Below are 25,268 nucleotides of genomic sequence, written 5' to 3'. Positions count from 1 at the left end.
CTGCGAATGACTCTTGAGTTGGCTTTTAAGCCGTTTCGCTGGCTTTCTTTTTTAATGCTGTTTCGCCCATTCTTAAGAGCTTCTCTGCTGTCTTCGCCCCGCCAGATCTCCTCTAGAAAACCCACTCCATACTCCATGCTCCAAGCTCCAAGCTCCATGCTCCATCCTCCACTTTCTTGACTTACTCTCCAGTTGTGTTTGCTTTATTTGGCTGACGCGAGGTTTCTTCTGCCCGGTTTCTTCGCGTTAGTCTTCTCGTTTTTGGTCGTGGCTCGCATTCTTGGTCACATCCTTCACAAGGTCATGCCAAACATGATGGGGAACAGTCTCCACATCCACGCAAGGTACTCAACATCCAGCATAGATACGGCCCAGCATACGAGGCATATGAGCATCTGAGCATTGAGCACACACATATATAAAATCGTATTTAAGCAAAGTAATCTCTGGACAAATAATTGTTGACGGTATGCGGTTTCTGTTGGCATTTCCATCTCCATCTCCATTTCCCCCTGGCACAGAGATCCGTTGTCATCAGTCCCCTAAAAACACTGAAACACAGAAATACTGAATACTCTCGCACTGAAATGTTGCCCGATGTTTGCACAAATTGTTAGCGACTGCCGCAGAGATACGGTTTGTTTTGGTTGTTCTTGTTGTTTGGCTCGCTTTTGTGCGCTCTGCCCCGCGGCTGTGTACAAAAAAATTTAAGGAAAACCGTCCACTGCCAACAAATCAAAAAAAAAAAAGGAAAAATGTAAAAACATTGTGTTTAATGCTGGGTTTAAGTGCAGAAAATGCTGACAAGATTAGTCGTTGGTAATCTTGGTTGACCAAGCGGATTGTGCTCCATTTCAGCAGGCTAAAGTTCTAGGAATTGTTTGCCATCTCATAGAGTACCTTATATCACTGCCAAATATTAAAGGTTAAAGTATTGCCAAAAACAAAGCTTGAAACCGCTCCCAAGCAGCTGTAGCTCCAGGTAAAGCTCCTACCTACTTGAAAACCCAGCGAAACCCATCACCTTCCAACTATTCCGAGTATGACACCCCGAGATGACAACAAAATGTTTTTCTTTATTTTGGTGCGCTTCACCTTTTCAGCTGTGGGGTGTTAATAAGATATCAAATATGCATGTGGCCGCGCACCCATCACAAAACCCAAACCCAAACCCAAGCCCAAGCCCAGATCCAGACCCATGCTCAATCCCAATCCCGATCCGAGTCCCAGTCCCAATCCCAAAGAGTGGAGACCAGACCCAGTTGAGACTTTGGCCCGTGGCCGGCGCGAGATCTCGCTAACGAGGCGCGTTTGAAAATGCAGCATATAAAAATAAATAAACCAAAGAAAATCGAAAAAGGTTTAGCACCGAATCTGTTAGCTCACTTTCTACAACCACGAAAAAAAACGTTATAAACACTATAATCACTGCAAGAATTCTACTCATCAAAAAATATTAAATAACTTCTCCTGGCTAAAAAATGTTCTGTCATTAAAATTCCTAACTGACCAAGCCATTGAAGACTGAACTAAAGTAGTATGATCTTTAGCACATACTTATATAGAAAATCAAGGACCTAGTGACCAAAGGTAAGAACAAATTTGAATACCCTCGTTTAGGGTATTTTCGAAACGGCAGCAGCCAAAAAGTGCGACACAGCCGGCGTTGAATGTGCCCTGAAGTTTTGTTTATTTTCGGAGATAAAAAACAAAAAAAAAGAAAGAAAAACAAAAATAATAAATCGACAGAGGCAGCGATTCGACTGGGACAGCTCCATAATAAATGCCCCAAAGCACTCAAAGCTTTTCTTATTTATTTATTTTCGCGCACACAGATACGCCGTCGGATTTCTTTATTATGCGATTTGATTCGAAAATAATTCAAACGAATTTCGGCGCTGTCTGTCCATTTTAAGAGCGCGTGCGCAGCAGCCAAGCACAAGCACTAAGAAAAACCCTCTGCGCATTTTCGCCCAGTGTATTCCACATAAAGCGTAGCACGGTAGCCGAGCTACAGGTTCGAGTGCGGCTGTGTGTGTGTACTTGTGTGTGGACGATGACGCTGGTAAAAAAAAATAATGAATAAAAGAAAACCTGTACACAAAAAACCAGACAAATAAACCAAATACAAAGGCCTTCTCCTCGCAGTCCGTCGTCTTGGTCTTTGGCTCGGTTTTAGTGCGTGCGGCTTAACTGCAGCGTGGCAAACTGGTCCGCCGAGTGGCTGTGCCCAGCTGCCCCCCAATCCCCTCCAACGTGCCCCCCAAAAAACCCAAGATCCCAATCCCAGCCAGCAGAGTGGTGCTGCACAGTAGCCGCACGCTGGCCAAAGTTCTCTCGCCGCTCCGCCAGCCGCAGTCTTCATCCACAGCACGATCATGCACTCAGCGAAAATGCAAGCAGTTCTAGCAGATAAAAATATATTTAAATATTCTAGCTAATTCTAGTTTTAAAAGTATTAAAGTCTTACCTGATAACCTTCTTGTTTCAACGCTTATTTTTGTATTTTTCATCTTATTTAAGTATTCCCTGAGTAACTTTTCAGTTTCAAAGCTTTTCTTTCCAAGCTAGATCACTTTTTCTCCCAGTGCTCTTTGCAGCTCCGTCTCCAATTCTCCTCTGCAGATTGTGACTCCGAGTCCGCGGCTCGTCAGCGATTGCAGCCTCCTGCGCGAGGCCTTCACGGCCCCCAAACATTATGGCTAATAGTTGCCCCGATCCCCTACACACGACCGCCTCCCTCCCTTCGCCTTTTAGCCCACAAAAGTGGGCGGGGCTGCACTTATTATTATGCGCTGGGTTCTGTTTATGTTTGTGTTTCTTGCGTTTTTTCGCTGCCTTATTTTTTTGCATTTTTTTTTTGGTTTTTTGCCGTCTGCGTCTGCTTTGCGTTTTCCAGAGAAATCTGGCCAGAAGTTTTCCTTGTACATACGATACGTCCTTTAAGGTCATTAAACGAGCTTGGCTTGTTAGGCAGCGAAACTGAGTCATATAACGTATTTCCTTATTTTTTTTTTGCCAAGCTGATGATTGGCTTAATCATCGCTCAAGTTCGGCGTCAAAGGTCGCGGAAGTTTGTAAAAACTGAATGACATCGTTTTTGAAATGTGCCAATGCCGACACTTGGAAAAGGGTTGCGCTTTAATTAATTAATCAAATCGACAGTAAAAATTCCTTACTGATCTCACTGACTCACGATCTTGTGAATGTGGAACAAGAAGATTACACCACCACCCCATCCACTTTTGCCTTTTTTAATGGTCAAGGGGTCAATTTGTAAGTCAACTTTGGGTACACTCACTTCTCCGAATTTTTTTTCCATTTTCATTCCTCTCCACGAATATCAACTTAATTAACTGTTAACAGTAAAGCCGTATAAAAAATCCAAAAAAAAAATGCGGACGGGCGGAAATGATTGCGTATACGGCTCGAAAAGCCCATGCCCAAAGTTAATTCCAAGTCGTAAGTAATAATTATGTTGATGGAATATTCATAACAGGAAATCCCTCTTACAGTGCGAGTGCGAGTACGAGTGTTGTGATTAAAATTACATAGAGTCATGCACAATCAATGCAAATGGGAATGTAAATGTTGAATAAAAATTGTACGCAGCCCATTCACAATAGTTGTTGCTGTAATTGTTGTTATTATCATTGTTGTTGTTATTGTTGCTGTTGTTATTGTTGCTGTTGTTGTTGTGGCGCAGTTGCTCACTGAATATCAAGTTACTGGGCTCGGATTTTGTGAAGAGGAACTCTTTGAGTGCACCACAGTGTGCACTTGAACACTTGAAAGGGGAGTAGATGTGCAGCTACCTAGTTTAAAAATTTCTTAAAGGTAGCAAAAGCAACAAAATAATTAACCAAACAAGTAGTTAGAGAGCATTAGATATGGTTTAGTTTATGGGTCATATATTTATGGGTTATATAATTGTATACATACGGATTTAGATGCATGTCTAATTTTCCCGTGCACCACTCATAGTTATTAACTCAATTGAAATCTTTAGATGCCGTGAGTTTCTGAAGCTGCATGGATTAATTTAAATAACCATTAATCATTAGCACGCTCAAGTCAAGCTGGTGATATTTGAATAGAGCTCCTCGAACAACACCTACCAGCCAAAGTCGAGTGTAAAACCGCAGAGTGGTTGCCTTGCACAGTAGTTATCGCATCGCATAAGCACATGCACATCAAATGCGATTTATTTATTAGCACCCCACAACATCGGGCTATAGTCGCCGGCTATTACTTTATACAATGCCGCTGCCTATTTGGATAAACATAAAACCCCCAAAGAGCATTAAGCATGAGCGATCCATGCGAGGGCCACACACAAGCCAACATCCATATCCATCCAGTTAGTCAGTCAGTCATTCATCCAGCGATCCATGCCATATCCCATCCAATCTCAAACCATACCATACCACACCATACCATACTATACCAAAGCATACTATACTATACCATACCATACCATTGCGTCCCATCCGCTGCTGGGCTCATTCACAGGCACTCGGCGTCGTCGCTCGCCTATTTCTGTATGCGTAACGCAATCTATTCATAAAATAAAATTAAATAAAATAACAAAAAAAAAAAAATAAAGAGGGAAAAACAACAGCGACAGAGGCGGCAACGGCGGCTGAAAAATACATATTTTCATTTACAAGACCGGAAGAGCACTTCCTCCCTGATGTGCTAGCTGTACCATCATCAATCGCGGCACCCGCACCAAGATACTCGTATAGTGGAAACCAAAGCGACGACAACGCACTGCCCCATGTTGCTGTTGATGTTGATGTTGATGTTGCTGTCGTATGCTAAATACTAAGTACTGAATGTATGGCCTGGCCCGACACGGTTTGAATATGCAACTTTGACTGGGGGCCACCGACATATCCACCTCCACAGTCATCCAATCCACAGCCATCAGATCCAATGTGTTTAGGTTTGTTGGACTAGCAAACCGCTCGACTCTCCATATGTCCGCTTAACCACTTGTCCGTATGTCCGCTTGTCCGTATGTCCGCTTGTCCGGCGGTTCCGTTGTCCGCTCATTGGAAATGCAATGCCATGTGTGTGATTTTTATTGAAGCACATCCAGATATAAAACGAGATTTATGCGAAATGAATATATTCATGTTTCGCCGGAGCTGGTTAGATCTTTTTCGGTAAATCATTTATGGCCCATGCGGAAAACAATTTCTTGTAAATATGCTTATCAAAGTATTATACGTTTCTACACTAAATATTTAATTTCTATTCAGTTTTATATGACATTCTTGATCTTCGAATTAAGTTAAACACATTTTCTCCTGCTCTTGATATAATTAGAAATTTGCCAAACGTGGCTGGGAAAATATTTGAAATAACATTTAGCGCAAAACTGGCGCCTTTGCAAATTGCCTTCAACTAACCCGAAGTGCTCATTAAATCGTGGCGTAAAAATTTTCGGGGGAAAATTCAAGCAACAATCTTAGTCGATCGCGCGGTGTGCGGAAAATTTTGGGGGGAGGGTGAAAATGGCGAGTGGGGCGAAAATAAATTCGAATTGGAAACCATGGCCATGAGGATATATTTACGGCATTCGATATTTATAGTTTGAACTCAAACAGGTGTAAACCGTAAAATAGCAAAACATTGTTTAAATCATTTCATTGTTAGCTCCGCGCTCCCCGTCTTAATTTGTTTTGTTTTCTGTTGTCCAAAAGTGTAAACAAAAGTGCCAACAAATTGCTGAGGACAGAATGAGTAAAAGCGGCGATTGGGGATTCCAGGAAAATCCGAAAAACCCGCGAACGAAGAGGGGCATCCAAAAGGGGGGGTACCTCGTTCTCATTTATAATGTGTGTAGTTCATCAAAATTTTTTGGCACGCGGCCCCTTGCGGTGGCATTGTTCTGGTGCTGAGATATCCAGCCGCAGATACCGATACTCGCGGATACAGATACATCAGCGATATGAATATATATAGTATATATGTATACCAGATACTCCATACATGCGCACCGATCGCAGGCTTAATTTGAATTATTTGGCCGTAAATAAAGCACAATGGGAGCGGGAAATGGGATTTTTATTTCGCTGTCCGTCTTTGAATTGGTCTCCCCAACTGACAGAGCCCAGAAAAAGCATAAATATTTATTATCATAAGAAGCAGCAGCCCCTCATCCCAAATCCGAGATCCCAGATCCCATATCCAACACACAACATCCCAGCAACGGCAGCAGCATCAGCAGCAGCATCACTGAAAAGGAAAACGATTTCTCAATGTCTTTTATATCGCAGCCAGTTCAGAGAGCTGTGTTTCAGTCTCAGTTTCCATTGCCGGTTCTCAACCTTTTGTGCCACAGCCAACATAAAGAAAAGATCAGCTTGCCAAGCACTGAAATCTGGCCAAGACTAAGCTTACCCTGTATCTTAAACTTACATTCCAAATAGTTAAGAAAAATACTACTAATTTCATTTAATGAACACACTTTGTTTTTATCAAAATCTTTGTAATAAAATAACCATTAAATATAGAATTCAACTGAACTCCCAAAAGTATGCCACGAATTATAGCTCACTAATATAATGAGAAGCGGGCTTAAGCCTACAATTAGAAGCTTGCCCACCCAAGTACCCATATACCTTTTCCGTGATTTCTTTTACAGGGTATTCGGGCAAGACAAAAGACAAAGACGCGCTCTTGGAACCGATCGAGAAACTTGTTTAGCACGCGTTACAGCGGCTGCCTGTTTTTCAGAGCGGGGGCTTTCAAACTGTTTGCGGTCGGTCACTCTTCAGAAACCCACTCGTACCCCCTGAAACCCAGCTCCACACCACACCGCCCCCCTCCTCTGTATACCCCCCAAAGACGAACCCCGCCCACTTAGCTCCCATATCGAGTGTAGTGCAGGGGTTTTGGGCATACGGTTTTACATATATTTGCTTATAGCAGCACACAGAGGGCTCTCGGCTTAATCCGTTTGGCTAAACGTTGATTACTCCGATCCGGAATCCCAATCCCAATCCCCTCCGCCGCCATGCCATCTTGCTGCCCCCCAAAAAGGCGTCCCTGCGTGGGCTCATTGTGGAATTTCTACACTCATTCTTGATTGTTTCGTTTCGTTTTACGCTCTGGGCCAAATGTGTTGTCTTTTGGGCCTGCATTCCAGCTGAATTGGTTTTGGGCCCGGGACCGAAAAAATCTCTTTCGACCTGGACAGGCCCGATTTTGGACGGTTCAAAGTGGGAGAAGGAGATAATAAATTTGAATTTCAATAAATTATTTCGTTGCTACACGACAGCCAGCAAAAGACGACCCTCTTTTCCACTTCATTGTGCGTCGTTCCCTTCTGAATGGTCAAAAGTCCGATCTTGCGTGAATTTCATTCAACAAAACTTCTCTGCTTGGCAATTTCTTTTTGGCTTTGGCTTTGGCATTGTCGTCTTCGTTTCATTTCTTATTTATTTAACTTTTTATTGATCGCTTTTTGGCCAAGGCTGTTCGAGATTGATGGCGGAGAGCAGAGGGCTTACACAGGTACACATGTACTCGAACATACCAAAATCTGAGATCCAAGATTCATCGTAGTTATGGTGCGATGAAGTGATCAGGCCTTGACATTGATCAAATGCCAAGAGCACACGGTTGCTGTGGGCGTAGGAAACACACATTTCGACTTGTCAAGTTTTAAACATGAAGAGGTATTTAGGAAATGGCAGAAACAGGGATCACCAAATTGAGATTTTTTTGGAGGAAGTGTGACGAAGAAAACAGGGGATTTGTTCAGAATATGGGCAAGACAATCTTCTTTATATAACATATATTACTAATAAAATATTGTATAAATTGATATTAACCTTGCAGCTTTCCTGCACATTTTTCTCTGCAAAGTTCAAGCCAATTATATTGTTTTCCTTTAATACCCTTAATACTAATTGATCACTATCTGAAATCTGGCAGTAGTCATCTACCTCATTTTAAGCTCTTAAGTTATACATTTGTTAGAGGTTCGTTAGCTTCATGAATAATTACAAAACCGAATAATCAAATTAATAAGGGCTAATGAATGAGTCTGACCGAGCTGATCGACTGATCAGCTAAAGCTACTGAATTGGATTTCATACCTGATCAAGCTGATGATACTCAATCAGCTAAAGATCACTTAGCGATAAGAAATCCCCCGAACCGTGCAGTAATTCATAGGATTCCTGATTGCCACAGCTTGAGATCTGCTTAGGCCTACGACTTTATATCGGTATATGACCATATATAAGGCACACAAGTGCCGGACACCTGAGGAGCGGCATAATCCGGCAGCGGCATTAATTCATGGAAATTCCGTCAAAAGAAATTTTAGCCCCCTCCATTCAGTTAGTCCACCAAAGCCATCCACATTACTCTCTCGCACACACATGGTAACCAGTTTTAAGTTTCTTCTTCTATTTTGTGTATTTCATTTTAATTTTTCTATTTTTTTTTTTCTTGCTTTTTGGCAACGGCGTCAAGTCAACTGACAAAGCTAACAAACAACCTTCGTCATTAGCCAAACTATGGCATGTCAACGAAAATTAGCATTTTTTACAGCGGGAGGCCGGCAGCCACAACTATGTCTACGAGTACAGCTACACTTGGAAAAAAGTATATTCCACTAAGTTTATAAACTTGCCTCAATACAACGAAGTATTTTGTTATTTTAATGACTTAATTATTTGAATGTCCTATACATTAGCTCTGATTCGTGATAGATACATATTTAGAAACATAATATAAAGAAGATAGAACATGTAATCTATTATGTATTTTGTAAGTCTTAGATGAAAGAATTTTCCTCAGTGTACGAGATATATGCAGGGGGTCTGGAGAACCCGATTTACACTTGGATCTAAACACTGTGCGCTGTGAACTGTCGAGCCTCGTCCGATGCGTAGGTAAAAGGCCGACTTCGGTCCGCTTGATGAACTATATCCACTTTATACACATTTTATAGTTGTTGTTGATGTTGTTTGTGTTGCTGTCGCTGTTGCTGTCGACGGTGCTGCTGGCGTCTCTGCCGACGCCTCTGCCGCTGCCGCTGCCGCTGCCTACGCATCTTTTGCAATTTCGTTTGAGCCGCCCACGCATTTGAGTTTGCTTAGAAATAAACGGCAAAGCAGCCTACAAATTCAAATTAAAGTTGTATTCGCATTATTCGCTATATTTTGTCACTGCACAGAACAAAATAATGTGACATCTTCTGGGGGAAATTATATCATATTCATATAAGAATTGGCGCGTCATAATTTTAAGTGATATATCGAAATCTCTTGACAAACATCAGAAACGATGGAACATTGGCAACTATAGCTTGTTTTTTTGTTAGTTTGTTTTTTCCTGTGTATAGGCCAGTCGAAATCTGCTCTCGTGGGCTTTATGGCCACAGATATATAATACAGTTTAGAGCCAGCCCGCCCGAGTGTCTGCCACATTTACCACAGCTCCCAGCCGGTATCGAAGTATCCAAGTATCTGGGTATCTGGCCATGGTATCCATCTCAGCCTGCCTATCTGGAACTGTAGCTGTAGCTCTGTTTCCAGCTCCAACTGTATCTGTATCTCTATCTGTATCTCTATCTGTATCTGTAGATATATCTGTAGATATATCTGTATCTGTATCTATGCGGCCATCGGTTAAACCTCTAAAGTGCCATAGATTATTATAACACACGCGCTATGCGACTGTGCTGCGGTTAGCCGCAAAACTCAAAGCCGAAACAGACACTCCAAGCCAAAGGCCCCACACGAGCTATATAGCATGGCTCTATGGCTCTATGCAACTGCATTCGACTGCATTATGCATGCCCAAATTGGGGAAAAGGGAAGGGGGGTGGGGTCGAAGGGGGTGGGTGGACCCACCCATTGGTAGGAGGAACACTAGCGCGAATTAAAGAAAAAGGCTGTCAACAAAGCAACGGTAAAGAAAATGAATGAGAGGAAAGCCCACAACGGAAATGGCAATGTAAAAATAAGTTATGCTTGGTGGATGTGGCAAATAATTTTAACATGGGGCATGGGGGGTAAACACACCTTAAATAGTTATATTACCAACTTTGCTCATTCATCTGCATGCTAGTTCACATGTTTTTAGATAAACAATATTGTAGAGTATTATATTTGATACAAATATCAAATGAGTCATTAGCCAATTCATTCTTTTATAGTTTATTGTATTAATCGAAAGTCTGTTAAAAGCAAATTTAAAGCCAATAAACTATAGCTGTGCTCGCAAAAAAAATTAACGACTATCAGCGGAAATTAGTGAATGGAATTGTAAAAGCCACAAAGTCTCGAGAAATATGACAAAAATCATAAAGTTGAAATGGCCACGCCTTCTTGGAGGCACATATTTTTCGAAATGTGTGTGGTGTGGTGTAGTGTGTGGTTGAAAGTGCTGCCAAAATGCAGTTTAATCACCTCCGGAGGAGACAGCCCACATGGCGAACCCAAAACGCAGCCCACACCAAATATGCACATTAGAGAGCACGTAGAGAAAGAGTGGGTTAAAGGCGGGTGCGGGGGGCAGGGGGCAGGGGGATCACATCGATCAAGCAGCGGGCTGCAGATTTAATTACCAGACTGGGAAATGCACAGCAAAAAATATGTGGTTACTATGGGCTGGCTAGATCTTAGAATGAGTAACTACTTATATTACTGTATTTTTAATAAATTATTTTGCTTGAAATAAAATACTTTGGTAAAATCCTTATAAATGTTATAACAACTTCAGCTTAAACCATGAAAGGCCATGCAAGTAACAAATGTAATATTTTGTTGCCTGCTTCTAGGCGCTTTTAAAAAATGTCATACTACAAGAAGTATCTATTTCCTTCCATCCATCTGTATCTCTATTTGTATCTCTATTTGTATCTCTATTTGTATCTATAGATGTACATATCTGTAAATGCTGTTAAATTTTAATTTAGTTTGCAACGAAACTTCTTTAAGTGCTTTTCTTTTCACTGGCATGGCAACAAGCCGAAGCGAAAATGAAAGCTCGAAAAAGTGTCGCCAACGTAGCCCCCACACTCCTCTCCCCATCCGCTCCCGATTTGGGCGTCGACGGCGCTGCCGACGCCAACGCAGCAAGACGCGCGCCGCCAACGTTGAATGAAATTTCATTCATTTCATTCACAAAAATCCACCAAAACGAAGCCAAAAAGGCAATGGACACCAGTCACGCATGCGCGGTTCGCAGTGGATCGGATTGTACATATATATGGTGCATATATAGATTGAATGGGGAGCTCCGGGGGAATGGGGATGGTGGGGCATCGCAGAAATTACAGCGAAAAATATGCAGCATGTCTGGGCGTCTCGCAAACGTTGTTGCCCAACCGGAAGTATTAAATTCCAATTATGGCGACAAGATATTTCGCCGTCTCGAGATCGTTTGTCGCGCTGCCTTTATTGCTTATGAATTTATTCAAATATCAGAGGGGATTTCCAAAGGGGAAGGAAACCAGGATCACCGATCTCCACTAGCTGCCCACCACCTTCATCAATCGCAAGCGGAGGCGCTGACGCACATCATCGTAGTGCGGCAGGGGCACCAGATTCAATTCCTCGCCAGAATCCAGGCGATGGTCGTACAACTCCTCGCCATACACATCGTGCCAGTCTGGAAAGGGTAATATTTTATACATATATTATGATATGGTTAATTATTTAACGATTTATTAATATTATTAAATATGTATCCTCCTACCTCTGCTGAAGTTTTGCGCGTGGAACCTCACCCACATGGTATACCTATATATATCGGTTCTGAGACTATAGCCCATGATTTTGATATTCCGCAGCTTGGGCTTGTCGCTGTTTGGATGCTTTGTGGGCAGCATTCCGGGCCTTGGATACTGACTGAGGGCCACATGCTCATCCGCTAGAAGAGACCGAAATAAGTACGTAGTTGATAATATATGTAACTTACCACTTCCCAGTCCCATTAGTTGAGGATAAAGACTTTTTCCCTCGCCACAGGTCAACTCCTGGGAGCTCTGGCAGTTGGGCAATTTGGGTAATCCCGCCAGATCCACCAAGGTGGGAAAAACATCCAGAAGTTCTGTGATCCCGTGATAGTACCTTGCTTGGGCGAGAGGAAACTGCGGAGTTCTTATAATCAATGGAACCCTGAGAGCCACCTCGAAGTTGCTGTACTTGGCCCACTCGGCGTGCTCGCCCAGGGACCAGCCATGATCTCCCAGCACCAACACCACCGTCTCATCCAGATCCAATCCTCCAATCAGCTTGCCAAACAGATCATCCACATAGGACACCGAGGCGTAGTAGCTCTGTCGTATCTGAGCAGCCTGGAGTGGCGATATCGGGCCGTAGGGAAACGATATATTGGTGTGCTTGAAGTCATCCCTGGCCCGCACATCCGTGTAGGGATTCCAGGCCACTGCCGGCATATCCGGCGGCTTCAGGCTGTCCTCCGTGTAGTTGTAAAACTGGGAGAGGTGGAATCTTGACAGAAATTGCCGTGGAAACCGGAAATTAATGTGAGGCTTGTGAAAACCCATGGCCAGGAAAAAGGGTTCCTGCTTCCGCGTGCTCCGTGACTCCACAAAGCGCAGTGCCTCCGCCACGGACTCGATGTCCGGCAGTGTTTTGTACGGCTGGGTTTGCAGCTCCACGGGACAGATGAGATTCTTGCGGAGAATGCCCTCCTTATCGGGACATACGGGCGAGTTCATAAACTGCTCGGTACGGGGACGAAATGCTGGAGCCGACCAACTTAGGGGATAGTCATCCGTGTTGTTGGAGGAGAGGCCAGGATGGAAGACCTTTCCGCAGCTATAGGTGTAATATCCGTGCTCCTTGAAGTACTGCGGCAAAGTGGTGAAATTTCCGGTGAAAGTGCGCCAGTAGCTGTAGAAATCGTACAGATGCAGAGTATCCGGTCTTCGACCTGTGAGCAGCGAATTCCGGCTGGGTGCGCACAGGGATTGCTGCAGATTCATTTTATAGTTTATTATTTCACATATCAATGTCCACATGCTGCCCACCTGACTGTAAGCTCTTGTAAAGATGTGACTTCCCCTGGCAAAGTTATCCAGATGTGGAGTGCTAGCCAGCGGATCGCCATAAGCGCCAATCACTGGACGCAGATCATCGAAGATCACCATCACCACGTTCGGTCGTCGTGGCGGAGCAGCTGCGTCCAGCAGCACTGGCATCATAAGCAGCGAGAACAGGAGACGAGCAGTGATCATGTCTACGGCAAAGGAAGCTCACAACTGTTTACTCGAAGATGCCGACACGGCGGATGTGGATGCCGGCGAGTTTGTTGTGCTACCCTGTGCCCATGAAATCTGATAAGGGGTTATATCAGCAGCGTATACATTTTGATTGCAAATTTATTAAAAAGTAAAATCTACAAAAAATATAAAATAATTTTAAAAATCTAAAACACTTTCGAGATATGAAGAGTTTTGTTTTAGATGTTCTGCTACACTTGAAGGGTATAATTGTGCCATTTCCATCTCCACTTGCTTGCTGTTTCGCGCGGTAAAGTCCAAAGAGCATGGATAAGAGAAATCCGACGGGCGGCGCAATTCAAAACCGCCCTCCATTATATTTCAATTGAATTTAACGGAAGCGCGCCTTGTCGACGCTTACAGTGCACTTTTCACAAGTACAGTAAAGGTTCTATAACCAGATAATCGCATCAGCACCTACACATATTCAAAAATTAATAATTAAACAAGTTATATACAAACGAATTCATATCATATCTCTTATGTATGTGTAATCCGTAATTATAAGCTTATAACATAAAATATATTGAAAAATGTTGCATAGCTTTTATTTAAATACATTTATATTACCTAATTTGTTTGGAGTTTAAAACTTATGTCACTTAAAAACCTTTTAAAAAGACAAAACACTCTTCCAATGGAAAACATTTCATAACAGATTTTTTTAAACATTTTTTTCATAACTAGGATTAATGTCTTGATTTCGAGATAGGCATATTTTACTGTACATGACCATTATCCGGACTGGAATGGAATCGGGTGCATTCCGCAGACTGGCATGAATAATATTTACACATAATATATAATGATTTCTAAGCTAACGATTAAAAATAACCAAAGAATGGAAGCTTTGTGATATAATCACTGTGTGCCAACAACGAAAGCCGAAATGGGGATCAAAATTTGGGGTTTTTATGGATAATTCCCAGGTAATCCACTCTAGAAAACAGTTCCGCAGTTGTAGCAGCGTTTCTCGCGCATGGCCAAGCAACAGAGGATTCCCAGCGGGAAGAAGAAGATGGCGCAGCACAGTCCGCAGGCGGAATAGGTGTCCTCCAGATAACCAATCCTACAAGAAGGGCATCCGCCAACAACGATGATCTCCGTGGGCAAAGCGACCGGAGCCGGCTGAATCACCACGCTCACCGGCGTCGTCTCGAAAGCTCCGTAGCTGGGCATGTGCATGTTCGGTGGCGGTGCACTGGGTGCTCCCTGATGCACGCCCACGTTTGTCCGGGAATCTGAAATAGATCTGGATTTAATGGGAGGCCTTTAGTTAGCTCATTACTACTTACCCTGCGAGGGACTGTTCATGACTTCGTCGTAGCTTGGCGGCGCGGCATCTTTGTGGGTATCTGCCATTGTGGCCGGAAAGCTTATTTCCGTGACTCACTACCTCCGTGTTGTTTAAAAAATCTAGACTTTTTTTACTACGCCTAATTGCGTTAACTTTTTCTCCGTGTTTTCTTTGTTTTGCCGCAGTCAGTTATCGTTGCATCAGCTGAGCGCCACTATTCTTATCGATTGGTTATCGTCTGCGCGAAAATACATATCGTAAATCGGTTATTTGAATTTGAGTCAAGAATTCTATTTTTTAACAGCTTAAAATATATTTAATAATGCAAAAGTAAGAAATGCAATTGCACATAAATATTTTTCTATAAAAATCTATGAGCAAACTTATAGTAGCCATCTATTTGGCTTTGAGTGAGTGAGGATTTCTGCTTGGCCAGAACTTTTTCAAAGTCCTTCAGCTCAATTTCAGTGGCCTCAAAATCACGCTGAAAAGCCTCAATGGCCGCCTCATTGCAGAGATTACACATATCCGCTCCGGAATACCGCTCGGTACGCGCAGCGATCTCCTCGAGAACCACATTGTTATGGAAAGGCATGCGTTGGGAGTGCAGTTTCAGCAGAGCCAGGCGGGATTCCTCATCAGGCGCTGGTACATGGATAAGCTTATCAAAGCGTCCTGGTCGCATTAGGGCATCATCGATCATATCAGGACGATTGGTGGCTGCAACCACAAGTATATGCTGCTGACTACCACCGCCCACAATACCATCCATTTCAGTCAGCAGCGTGGAAAGAATTCTCAGCTGTACCTGGCCACCACCTCCGCCACTTGAGACCGTCCTTCTGCCAACAAGGGAATCTATAAGATTGAGTGAATCAATGATTTTTAATGGCCATAAACCTTATGCGACTTACCTATCTCATCCAAAAATATTAGACAGGGTGCATTCTTTCGCGCTGTGTCAAAGATCCGCGAAATAAATCTTTCTGCGCAACCGACGTAGGGGGAGTACACCTCCGCCGCCGACGTGGCAATGAAGGTCATGTCAGCCTCCTTGGCCAGGCACTTGGCCACAGTGGTCTTGGCACATCCCGGAGGTCCATAGAGCAGCACTCCTTTTGGCAAACTTAGTCCGAACCGAGCAAAAGCGGCACTTTGTCTTAGACCCGCTAAGACCGAGACTTGTAAGGTGCGTTTCAGCGCTTCCATTCCTCCGATGACCTCAAAACCAGCCATCATCTTCGAGACCCGCACATCTGTTGATCGAGAGGCACTCGGCTGAGTTTGTAGCAGCGTTTGGTGGAATATTTGCTCCAAATTGAAGTTATCTTTAGCTAGTAGTTGCTGTTGAACGCGGCGTAAAAGAAGTGTTAGATCCGCTATCACATATCCCTGAGTGTTTCTCGCTATGTGATCGAGAGAAGTCTCTGAGATTTTTAGCCCGTTGTCTTGGCAAAGATGCTCTACAAGTTGTCTGCGCTGCTCTTCGCTGGGCATATCGATGGCCACCTCTCTAACAAACCGTCTGCGCGCGTGTTCATGCAAGGAGTCCGGTAATCCAGAAGTTGCCAGACATATAATGCCTTGCGGAAGTGCGTCTAGCAGTTTGTAGAGCTGAGCTGATATCCGCAGAGAATTGCTAGAGTTTTTTGTGTCCGCGACACCCGTAAGGGGACAGAGCAGCTCCAGATCCTCAATAAGTATCACAATTGGCACTGAAAAGAATATAAAAGTATTAATATTTTCATGAAGTTTAAGCAACGCTGTTAAACTTACATAATGGACGCAGTTGCTCCTTGAAAGTTTCAGCAGCTTGAAAGATCCTCCTCAACTCCTCTTCGGTTTCGCCGGGATATGAGCGCAGCACCTGGCTAGCTGTAATGCAAAAGCAGTTGCAGCTATGACGACGCAGGAACTCACTGAGCAGACGACTTTTTCCACAACCCACCGGACCCGCAACTAATGCTGTAGTTGGAAATCTGTGCGAAAAGCTGCTCTTAGAGGTTTCCAGGAGTTGCTTCAAATGCTGCATGGGTTGCTCGAAGCTCTGGGGCAGATACTTTGAGGTCAAGTCCAAAGGAAAGGGCGTTCCCAGTCGTATGTCCACCAGGAGTAGTTTAACATCTTGTGCTATTTCAAAGCATTCGTCATCGGCAACTCCTGGAGCATCGGAAATCTGCACACTGGCAATGCCCAACTGCTCAAGGCGTCTGTGCTGCACGGAGCATCCTTTGGTAAGCTTCAGGTGGCGAAGAAACACCCGCACATCGTCCTCCAGATCCTCCAGGGAAACCAGAGGTCGCTGCAGCAGCTCCGGGGTGACTGTGACCACGCATGAAATTCTCTGCAGGCTGGAAACTAACTTAAGTGGCTCCACAAGCACCAACCGCTGATTGGTGGGGCAGAACGGCGTCAAGGAGGTTACGATTCCATCCAGGAAGCAACAAGTTTCACTGCCGGCACGCGGAGTTACCCAGCAAACTGCGTAGCTGCCATCGGAAAGGTGGCAACGATACCATCCTGTTCCAGTAGAGTCCTGCTCCAGGGGAATATAACACCTTTGCGGCTGTAGATCGCTGTCGTCCAGCAGGGAAAGCGGAAAAGCCGGGAAATCCAACTGGTTGTGGTGCATTTTGTTTACCTCGTTTCGACTAGACCGATAACATAACCGATTGCGGTGTATTTTAGCTATTTCTAGCTATTTTCTTTAGCTGCATCCGCTTATCGATAGTGGTCCGATAGTCGCGGCCTGCAGACATATAGCCGCACTCTTCTGACGCCATCGCCAATTCGTCGCCGCTGTGACGCAGAATTTGTGTGTAAGCCTTGTAAAATTGGTGTAATTTTGCGATATAAAAAGGTATTGTTGCGGTAAAAGTGGACAAAAAGTGGCGCTAAACCGGTGTCCACACAGTTAATGCCAAGAGCAGCCAGTGAGTGTTGAAATAACCGTATTTTACAGACCTTTTCTTACCTTGCTAATCGATCGGCTTTTTTCTCTATATTTTTCTTGGCTTGCGTGTGTGTGCGTGTGCGTGGGTGCTCCATTCATCTGGTTCTCCGATTTCCGATTTCGGAGCAGGTAAACAAACGCTGCCGATGCGCGAGATGGCGGACTTGGATGCGGTGCACCTGGGCCTGGACGAGAACGAGGCGGACATTGCCGAGGAGCTGCAAGACTTTGAGTTCAATACAAGGAGTGAGGCTTCCGAATCGAATGGTGGGGACTCATCCGACTCGGAGCCCAGTATCAGTTCGGTGAGCACTGCCACATCCTCCCTGGTGGGCAGTGGTAAGCGGAAGACCAAGAAGCCGGCCAAGGAAAGCCCTCAACCCGCTGTCGAGACCAAATCCTCAAAGTCTTCCGCAAAAAACAAAGCCAAACGGGAACCCACTCCCGAAGAGCTAAATGGTGGCAAGAAAAAGAAACGCACAGGCAGCGAGTCGAAAAAAACATCCTCATCTGAGCCTTCCGATAAGGTCAAGGCCAAATCTCCGGATACCGAGGACCGACAACCGCCCGTCAAGAAGTCGCGCACCAAGAAACCATCCAATGCTAACGATTCTGCTGGCCACAAAAGTGATCTCAGCGAGGCTGAGGACGAGAAACCAAGTCTTCCAACTCTGGAGTCCGACAGCGAGTCCTCTGACTCGGATTCTGGCACGCAGCACAAGAGAAACGGAGGAAATGGAGGCGGCAACGGCCGGGGTAAAGCCAGCTCCAAAAGCTCCACGCCGGAAAAGGATTCTGTTGGCGGCGGTACGCATTCACATTCACAGAAGGGCTACGACTATATGACCAAGCTGAACTACCTATTCCGAGACACACGGTTCTTCCTTATCAAGTCCAACAATAGCGACAACGTCCAGCTGTCTAAGAACAAGAGTGTATGGGCCACGTTGCCGCAGAACGACGCCAATCTTAACCAGGCATTCAAGGAGGCCAGAAACGTCCTGCTCATCTTCTCGGTCAACGAGAGTGGTATGTCAAAGGAGTAAACAATGTTTCTCACTTGCTTAAAAATAAGACACACACTCAGTGCCAATAAATCCTTAATTGTAATCGGATTCTGCTTCCAGGTAAATTCGCAGGCTTTGCTCGGATGGCGGCCCCCTCACGGCGGGACATTCCTCAGGTGGCCTGGGTATTGCCGCCTAGTATTTCGCCCAAGGCACTCGGCGGCGTCATCGAGCTTGACTGGATCTGCCGCAAGGAATTGTCTTTCAATGCCACCCTACACCTGCACAACACCTGGAACGAGGGCAAGCCGGTGAAGATAGGTCGCGATGGCCAAGAGATTGAGCCCAAGATTGGCGGCGAGCTGTGTCGTCTCTTCCCCGAGGATGAGCAAATCGAACTCACCCCCATACTCAAGAAATCCAAGGAGACAGCTCGAGTTATGCGAGAAAAAGGCATCCACGTGATCTACAAGCCGCCTAGGAGTCTATCCTCGCGAGGCCATGGAGGAGGCGGTCGTGGCGGAGGCAGAGGAGCGAGTCACGACCACCTCGGCCCGATGCGGCATAAGAGGAGCTACCACGGACCACCACACCATCGCCCGTATCGTCACCATCATGGCATGGGCCTTCCGCCGGGCGGTGGCTTTAAGAGAAGCGGTTCTCCCTACCGCCAGATGGGAGGTGCAGCAGGAGCACCACCCGGCGGACCGGGCGACATGGCCATACCATCATGGGAACGCTACATGTCCTCGGCTGCAGCTGCTGAAGCATACGTGGCGGATTATATGCGCAACATGCACGGCCAACTACCGCCGTTACCCTTCGTTCCTCCGTTCGCCCAGCTGCCGATGCCAGGTGGTGGTGCGGGAGCAGCTGGAGCCCTGCCACCGGGAGCAGCGGCTGCCATGTACGAGCAGCTGCCGCCACCGGTGCGGTACTACGATGGACCGGGTGCACCGCCTCTGCCGGATTATCCGCCTCCCCAGCGACCACCGCCACCGGGCTTCGACAAGGCGCCAAGCTACGAGGAGTTTGCTGCCTGGAAGAACGCCGGCCTGCCCACAGTGCCACCACCGGGCTTCCCTGTCTACGGCGGAGCAGCCAATGGTGGTAGCAATGGAGCTGGCGGTGTAGCTGCTGCCCAGGCAGCGGCTGCAGGCGGAGGCATGGGCGGCGGTGGAGGTGGAGGATCCGGTGGCGGTATGGGTGGACCCGGCGGCTATCGGAATCGTGACGGCAACAACGGCTCCGCGGGCGGTCGTCGACGGGAGTACGGAAATCGCAGCGGTGGCGGCGGATCTTCGCGGGATTCGCGACCGTATCGCGAGCGTGGCGGCGGCGGCGGCCAGCGAAGCTATCGGGACAACAGGCGCTAGGCCGCATCGAGGTTTTAAACGAGATCGTGCTCCTGGCCTCGCTAGAATCGGAAAGTGTAATCCTAATCCTCTCGCGTGTGAAAATTTAAAGAGAAATATTGAATGCGTTACGGTATAAGCGAAAAGTTAATATGATAAAAACGGCTATCGTCTGAAGTCGATACAACTCTCTTTCCCCTTTCTCTCTGTCCCGCTCACCAAACACCCCCACCACCCACACTATGATTAAAATACAAACTTACGACTTAAGCAAATTTCAATACAGCAGAGATCTTAATGCTAATTAAATATTTTAAACCACAAAAAAAAAAAAAAATACAAAATGAAAGAGAGAAAATGTGAACTTTATTTACCCCAAAACGAAAAGTAGCGAGAGAAAGCGAGAGAAAGAGACTTTAAAGAGACGCCCAACAACAACAACCACAACCAACAACAACACCATGAACGAACTTAAGTTAACATGAGAGCAGTGATCAATCAGTGATGTGTGTATCGTGTGTGCCAAACCCCACAAAGCCCCATTCTCCAACCCCCCACCCCCAAAAGTTCCAAAAACGAGAGTTGGACAAAGCAAAAGCAAACCGAAAATCAAAAGGGTCACTTTGCCCCCCCCAAAGACTTTCAAAGACCTGAGCGGAGCCTAGCTCCAAATGGGGGCTATAAGTTATAATCACTGCTACCTAACTTCAAGGACGAGGGTCGATCCGATCAAAGCTTCCTTATACGTAGTATAAAACTAATGCAATCATATTTAACAACCACATGTCTTGCCGACAGAAGACCATTTATCCCCGAAACAGACACACATCCGCCTACATTTTGGCCCGGAGTGATGCGCTCCGGGTCCCTTTTGGCCCAATAGCAATACGAATACGAACCGTAGCAATGCGAACTGTTTGGCCCACTAGCTGGGCACCAATCCCCCCCATCGATTTCACTCAATGACTGCCACATTTTCACGCTTCACCAGAGCTCAGACCGTCGACAAACACTCAAAATACATTCCCGGACAGACCTAGGGGTTTGCTCTTTTTTCTTTGCAGGATCTCGATTCAACAAGGATGGAAACTGGACAGCGTTTGGAGCCCCATATATTGCATGAAGAATGTTAGAGAGAAAGACTGATGACTAATAAAAACTCAAGCTGATTGCAAAAACCATAAGAAGTTGTACCTTATTGGGGTGTCATCGTAAAAACAAGGTGTTAAGTAGGGATTATGGAAGCAACTTTAAGTATTACTTCCTATTACGCAGTAATATTTCGAGTTATTTATTTGTGAAATTCGACAATGACTTCACACCAAACTAATTATCTATTTGTTTCAAGGTTTCGCTCTTGACAGGTAAAATGGATTTGCAATTGACTTAGGTTCTTCTAACGACTATCTAATCCTGGATATACATATATTGAGATAATTAGATACCTTAGCGAATTTTTCGCTATGGAAGTTCTGGACTATAAGTTCCTAATTATACATTGCTATCGCAGAACTCATTAATAAATTAAGTTGCAACTTTTTGCAGGCACTTAAACTGTAAAAGTGTATATAAATTCTTAATAAGAAAGTCAGTACTATTAGTTCAAAACTGAAGAATTAATGTACATTATTTTGTGTTTATTAGGTGTTCAATATTGCAGCATATAATATTTGTATGTAGGGAAATGCAAAACGGACATTATAGAACGCTTAGCATCCTTCGCACCAGCACTTGAGACTGGGGCTGCAATGGCCACTGGAGCGTCCCTCCTCCTTGCACACACGGCGGCAGGTTTCGTTGTCCCAGACGGCACAGGGACCCTTGTATCTTCCGGACAGACAGTCGGCATCGGCCTCGTTTGCTCCCAAGACCACCAGCATCAGGACAGCGAAGAGGGCGAACAAGTACTTGATTTGCATCATATTAGAAAAAGTTCTCACAGAGCTTGGTGTACGATTACTGCTTGAATTATCAGCGGCTTATGGCACGAAAACATCGGGGAGGAGCTTATATAGTGCACCGATCTCTCAGCTTTAGCCGATGCGTAGTCGGGTTTACACGAAGTAGATCAATAAATAATGGTGATAGATGTGCAGTCACATTTAAAAGCGTTCTTTAGGGGAACTCCTGGTACGTTTCGTATAGAGATAGCACTATCAAACATAAACGTAAACAAAAAGTATTGCTTAAAGCTCATTTGTATTTCAGAAAGTGTCTGAGATCGAATTCAACTGTACTGTGCAACAAAAATAGTACGTTCGGAGGTTTTGGTTAAACCCAAATAAATTAATTCAATTAATCTCAAAAAGTCCCCGAGAAATTACAACGAGTCACAGAGATTAGGAACTGAATAAAAATAATTTTAATTTGCCTGGGACTAGATTAGATAGGTCGGGATGTAGCGATTCCAGATAAAGTAAAGAAAAAATGAAGTAAAATAACAATATTGCAGGTAAGACATACTTTTGGGCGTTTAAAAGTACTCTACTTACTAATGAACAAAAAAAATTAGCATTGTGTGCTTATTTTATATCTGTGGCTTGACTTTGAGTTCACAGCAGTTTAGACTGATAGGCCCCAGGAATATATACATATAGTATAGGAGTGGAATAAGTAAAAAACATAATTGCTATAGATTGCAAAAAACCCAGGTTAATCTTTAATTGAATGAAAAACCCAAGTAAAAGCAAAAGTAAACAAGAAAATACATTTATAATAGAAAATGGTAGGCAAAACATTCACCCTATAGACACAACGCAGCTACACTGTCAATTCAGGCAAAACAGCCAAAAAATGAAAACAACTCAAAGTCAATGGTAGATTAAGAAAAATGTAAACAAAAATTGAATAATATTTACTCCAAGAAGTTAAAGATAGGTCAAATACTATATTATTTCTATGAAACGAAACAAAACAACAAAATTTAGTTTTGCAAAATTTTAGATAGACATTGATGATTATTTAAAGCAACTGTACAAATACAAGATGTTTTCATGCTACGCTTTAAATATACTAAAGAAAGAACAGTAAGAGTTTGATTTCACAATGTATAGTATTTATTGTTTAAGTTTTTTGTTTTACGAATATTAAATTTAATCATACAACGAACAAACTTACAGATACATTTTATAATGCAATTAACACATTGACTTTATATATATATATATAATATTTCGTTTAAACTCTCATTTATCGCTTTAGTTTTAAATCGACACGTTAATGTTCAACTTTTTCATATCTTGTCTCGTTTAGTAGTTGGTTTTGTTTTGAAATTGGTTTGCCCTTGGCGAATACAAATGAAATAATCATGGTGTTTATAAAATATACAAAAAACAATTCGGCCTGGCTCATCTGTTGTAACGGTGGCGCTCCTTCTTATTGTCCAGAACAGGAATAGGTTCTCACTGTGGCGGGACTTGACTCGACCGGCGCTTGTCCTTGTCCTTTTCCTTCTCCTTGTCGCCCTTGCGTCCGAAGATGCGGAACATGCCGCTGCGGCGCTCCTCCTTGGTTCCCTTGCTGCCCTTCACTCCGGACACGGATGATATCGACTGGGCCTCACTTTCGCTGGAACTCTCTGCCGAGACACGGGAGAAGCTGATGGAGTCGGGCTGCAGGGATACCGGTCGGTTGCTCTCGAAGCGGGTGTTTCCCCAACCTGTGCAAAATATCAATTATGAGTGGTTGGAAATCTTTAAAATACGAAGACAGCATGCAAATGATAGTGTTCATAGTGTAGCATAACATTAATTAAGGTGCGGAATATCAATCTTCGCTTAAAATTAAAAAATGAGTAAATTTAAAATGAGCTTCGTGTTTACGTTTTTGTTAAAATTAAAAAGGGGTTTCGTTTTTTTGATTACATAGAGAAAACGATCAGTTCTTTTGTTTCGATTAAGGATAGGATAAATATGTAAATAATAAGAAAAAGACCCATTGAAATACTTTGCAAACTCGTTCGCAGATAGGATCGCCGGGTTATCTTCACTGGCTTAAAAGCTGAAGAGCCTTTTCCACAAATATGCATGCATTAAAGATATAAAGAAAAATTTGAGAATTCACAGAGTTCAGATCAGCCGTAACCAAGGATCATTCTATGGCATGCGCTTAAGACTAATAATGTATATATACAGATTGTTAGGATTAATGAGGTTCGTCTAACCACCGAGTCCAATTCCAATTGAATCGTTATTGTTATTCAGATGCAGACCCATGTAGCTTGGATTACTGATGGCATGGCTTGGCTCCCCGGAGCCGCCGGTTGATGATGATTTGGTCGATGAGGTGGGCGATGAGGTTAGATGCCACACCGTGCGACTGCTCGAGGTCACTTGGTGTGTGGTGGTGGAGGTGGTGATCGTAGTCGTTGACGAATTTCCACCGCCTATCTTCACATTACCGTTGCCATTGCTGCTGGCCCCACTGCTGGAATAGTTGATGGTGCTTCTCTTGGGACTGCTGCCAGTGCCTCCGTTATTGTTATGCGCCTCCATCTCGATGAACTTCCTCGTGGAGTCGATCCTGCCGGATGGGATCCTTTGCGGCTGCTGCCTCGCTGTGTTGTTGTTATAGTAATCTGGCTGTTGCTGCTGACTCGCCGCCGCATTGAAGGCATTAATCCTTTGCTGAACCTGCGCCTGATGCTGAGTCTGATGGGAATGGGAGTGCTGGGGATGCTGGCCACCCACCGGTGGCATCGTTGTTGGCAATGGCGGCGGATTATCTAATACATACGGCATTGCGTTGTTGGAGGACAATTTTACAATGTGAGTGTGAAACAATGTGAAGGAGAGGGTGTATGGACAGAGACACAAATGGCTAGCAAATGGGAATTTCACCCAGTTTGGAGAACTTACCCGATTGTCTGGCCTCGCTGTTGCGCGCCAACAACGCGTTATCATCCTTGCTGCTTCCATTTTGCTGGACTCCAGTCAAACCGGCGGGCAAAGTGGCGGATTGTTGCAGGTCTTTAATGGATTACATTTTTATTGATTGAATTAGCTATTGTCTAAAAGTTGTCATACCATTGGAACTTTGGCGATTGCGCATCACAACTAGATTCTCCTGGCTTTGGCGATGGCTGGCCACTGGAGGAGCTCCTCTGGGCGGGATTGGTGGCTTTTGGTCGAACCCGGCGGTGGGGGAACTGGGCTGGGACTGCTGCTGCTGTTGTTGTTGCATCTGTCGTTGCAGGAATGCCATTTGGGGTGTGGCAGTTCCGTCAAGAACCTGGCTCCCGCTAGCTCGACGCTGGGAGTCGGGAGATGAGTTACGGGAACTAACTGGCGATTCTACACTGCTGGTGACCTTGATGTCTGGGGAACTGCTTGACTGTTGCTGTTGGAATATTATGTATTAATTTTCATTTCTTGTT

The 25,268-nt window shown here is 44.5% G+C and overlaps 6 protein-coding genes and 1 long non-coding RNA gene across 13 annotated transcripts in view; 2 read left to right on the top strand and 5 right to left on the bottom strand.

The window, feature by feature from the left end:
• Positions 1–11,411: 11,411 nt before the first annotated feature.
• On the bottom strand, positions 11,412–13,237 carry LOC6532823 (iduronate 2-sulfatase). Of its 2 annotated transcripts, none has more exons than XM_002093524.4 (4): positions 13,031–13,237; positions 11,953–12,973; positions 11,731–11,904; positions 11,412–11,643 (listed from the first exon to the last, which is right to left on the bottom strand). In XM_002093524.4, exons 1-4 carry the CDS (start codon positions 13,235–13,237, stop codon positions 11,504–11,506), a joined length of 1,542 nt encoding a protein of 513 aa, XP_002093560.1. In that variant the 3' UTR covers positions 11,412–11,503. The 2 variants fall into 2 exon arrangements, with proteins under 2 accessions (XP_002093560.1, XP_039230901.1); XM_039374967.2 differs by having other exon boundaries at positions 11,956–12,973.
• On the top strand, positions 11,785–14,286 carry LOC120321631. Its single transcript, XR_005561355.1, has 2 exons — positions 11,785–11,923; positions 12,003–14,286. It is a non-coding gene; the product is annotated as an uncharacterized LOC120321631 (long non-coding RNA).
• On the bottom strand, positions 13,915–14,784 carry LOC6532822 (brain protein I3). The gene is made up of 2 exons (XM_002093523.3): positions 14,578–14,784; positions 13,915–14,523 (listed from the first exon to the last, which is right to left on the bottom strand). Exons 1-2 carry the CDS (start codon positions 14,642–14,644, stop codon positions 14,222–14,224), a joined length of 369 nt encoding a protein of 122 aa, XP_002093559.1. The 5' UTR covers positions 14,645–14,784; the 3' UTR covers positions 13,915–14,221.
• Positions 14,785–14,930: 146 nt separating this feature from the next.
• On the bottom strand, positions 14,931–17,248 carry LOC6532821 (spermatogenesis-associated protein 5-like protein 1). The gene is made up of 3 exons (XM_002093522.4): positions 16,356–17,248; positions 15,494–16,294; positions 14,931–15,437 (listed from the first exon to the last, which is right to left on the bottom strand). Exons 1-3 carry the CDS (start codon positions 17,209–17,211, stop codon positions 14,941–14,943), a joined length of 2,154 nt encoding a protein of 717 aa, XP_002093558.1. The 5' UTR covers positions 17,212–17,248; the 3' UTR covers positions 14,931–14,940.
• A 103-nt stretch (positions 17,249–17,351) lies between these two features.
• Positions 17,352–21,078, top strand: LOC6532820 (YTH domain-containing protein 1). Its single transcript, XM_002093521.3, has 3 exons — positions 17,352–17,512; positions 17,662–18,561; positions 18,660–21,078. Exons 1-3 carry the CDS (start codon positions 17,497–17,499, stop codon positions 19,913–19,915), a joined length of 2,172 nt encoding a protein of 723 aa, XP_002093557.1. The 5' UTR covers positions 17,352–17,496; the 3' UTR covers positions 19,916–21,078.
• A 432-nt stretch (positions 21,079–21,510) lies between these two features.
• On the bottom strand, positions 21,511–21,887 carry LOC6532819 (drosomycin). Its single transcript, XM_002093520.4, has one exon. It carries the CDS (start codon positions 21,814–21,816, stop codon positions 21,604–21,606), a length of 213 nt encoding a protein of 70 aa, XP_002093556.1. The 5' UTR covers positions 21,817–21,887; the 3' UTR covers positions 21,511–21,603.
• A 1,041-nt stretch (positions 21,888–22,928) lies between these two features.
• Positions 22,929–25,268, bottom strand: part of LOC6532818 (spectrin beta chain, non-erythrocytic 5) — a 31,483-nt gene continuing 29,143 nt past the window's right edge. For 3 of the 6 annotated variants that reach the window (XM_015194133.3, XM_015194138.3, XM_002093519.4), the window contains 4 exons: positions 24,919–25,231; positions 24,751–24,861; positions 24,057–24,617; positions 22,929–23,552 (listed from right to left, as the gene is read on the bottom strand). In XM_015194133.3, coding sequence (XP_015049619.1) covers positions 23,296–23,552; positions 24,057–24,617; positions 24,751–24,861; positions 24,919–25,231 — 1,242 coding nt within the window. In that variant the 3' untranslated portion in view covers positions 22,929–23,295. Of the gene's footprint in view, positions 23,553–23,839; positions 23,903–24,056; positions 24,618–24,750; positions 24,862–24,918; positions 25,232–25,268 lie in introns of all 6 variants that reach the window. The other 3 variants (XM_039374966.2, XM_015194137.3, XM_015194136.3) reach the window with 3 other exon arrangements.

This window comes from Drosophila yakuba, chromosome 3L (assembly GCF_016746365.2).
Source record: "Drosophila yakuba strain Tai18E2 chromosome 3L, Prin_Dyak_Tai18E2_2.1, whole genome shotgun sequence".
NCBI classification, from domain to species: Eukaryota; Metazoa; Arthropoda; class Insecta; order Diptera; family Drosophilidae; genus Drosophila; species Drosophila yakuba.
The sequence above is the reverse complement of the archived record's forward strand: the minus strand, read 5'-3'. Positions and strand labels throughout refer to the sequence as shown.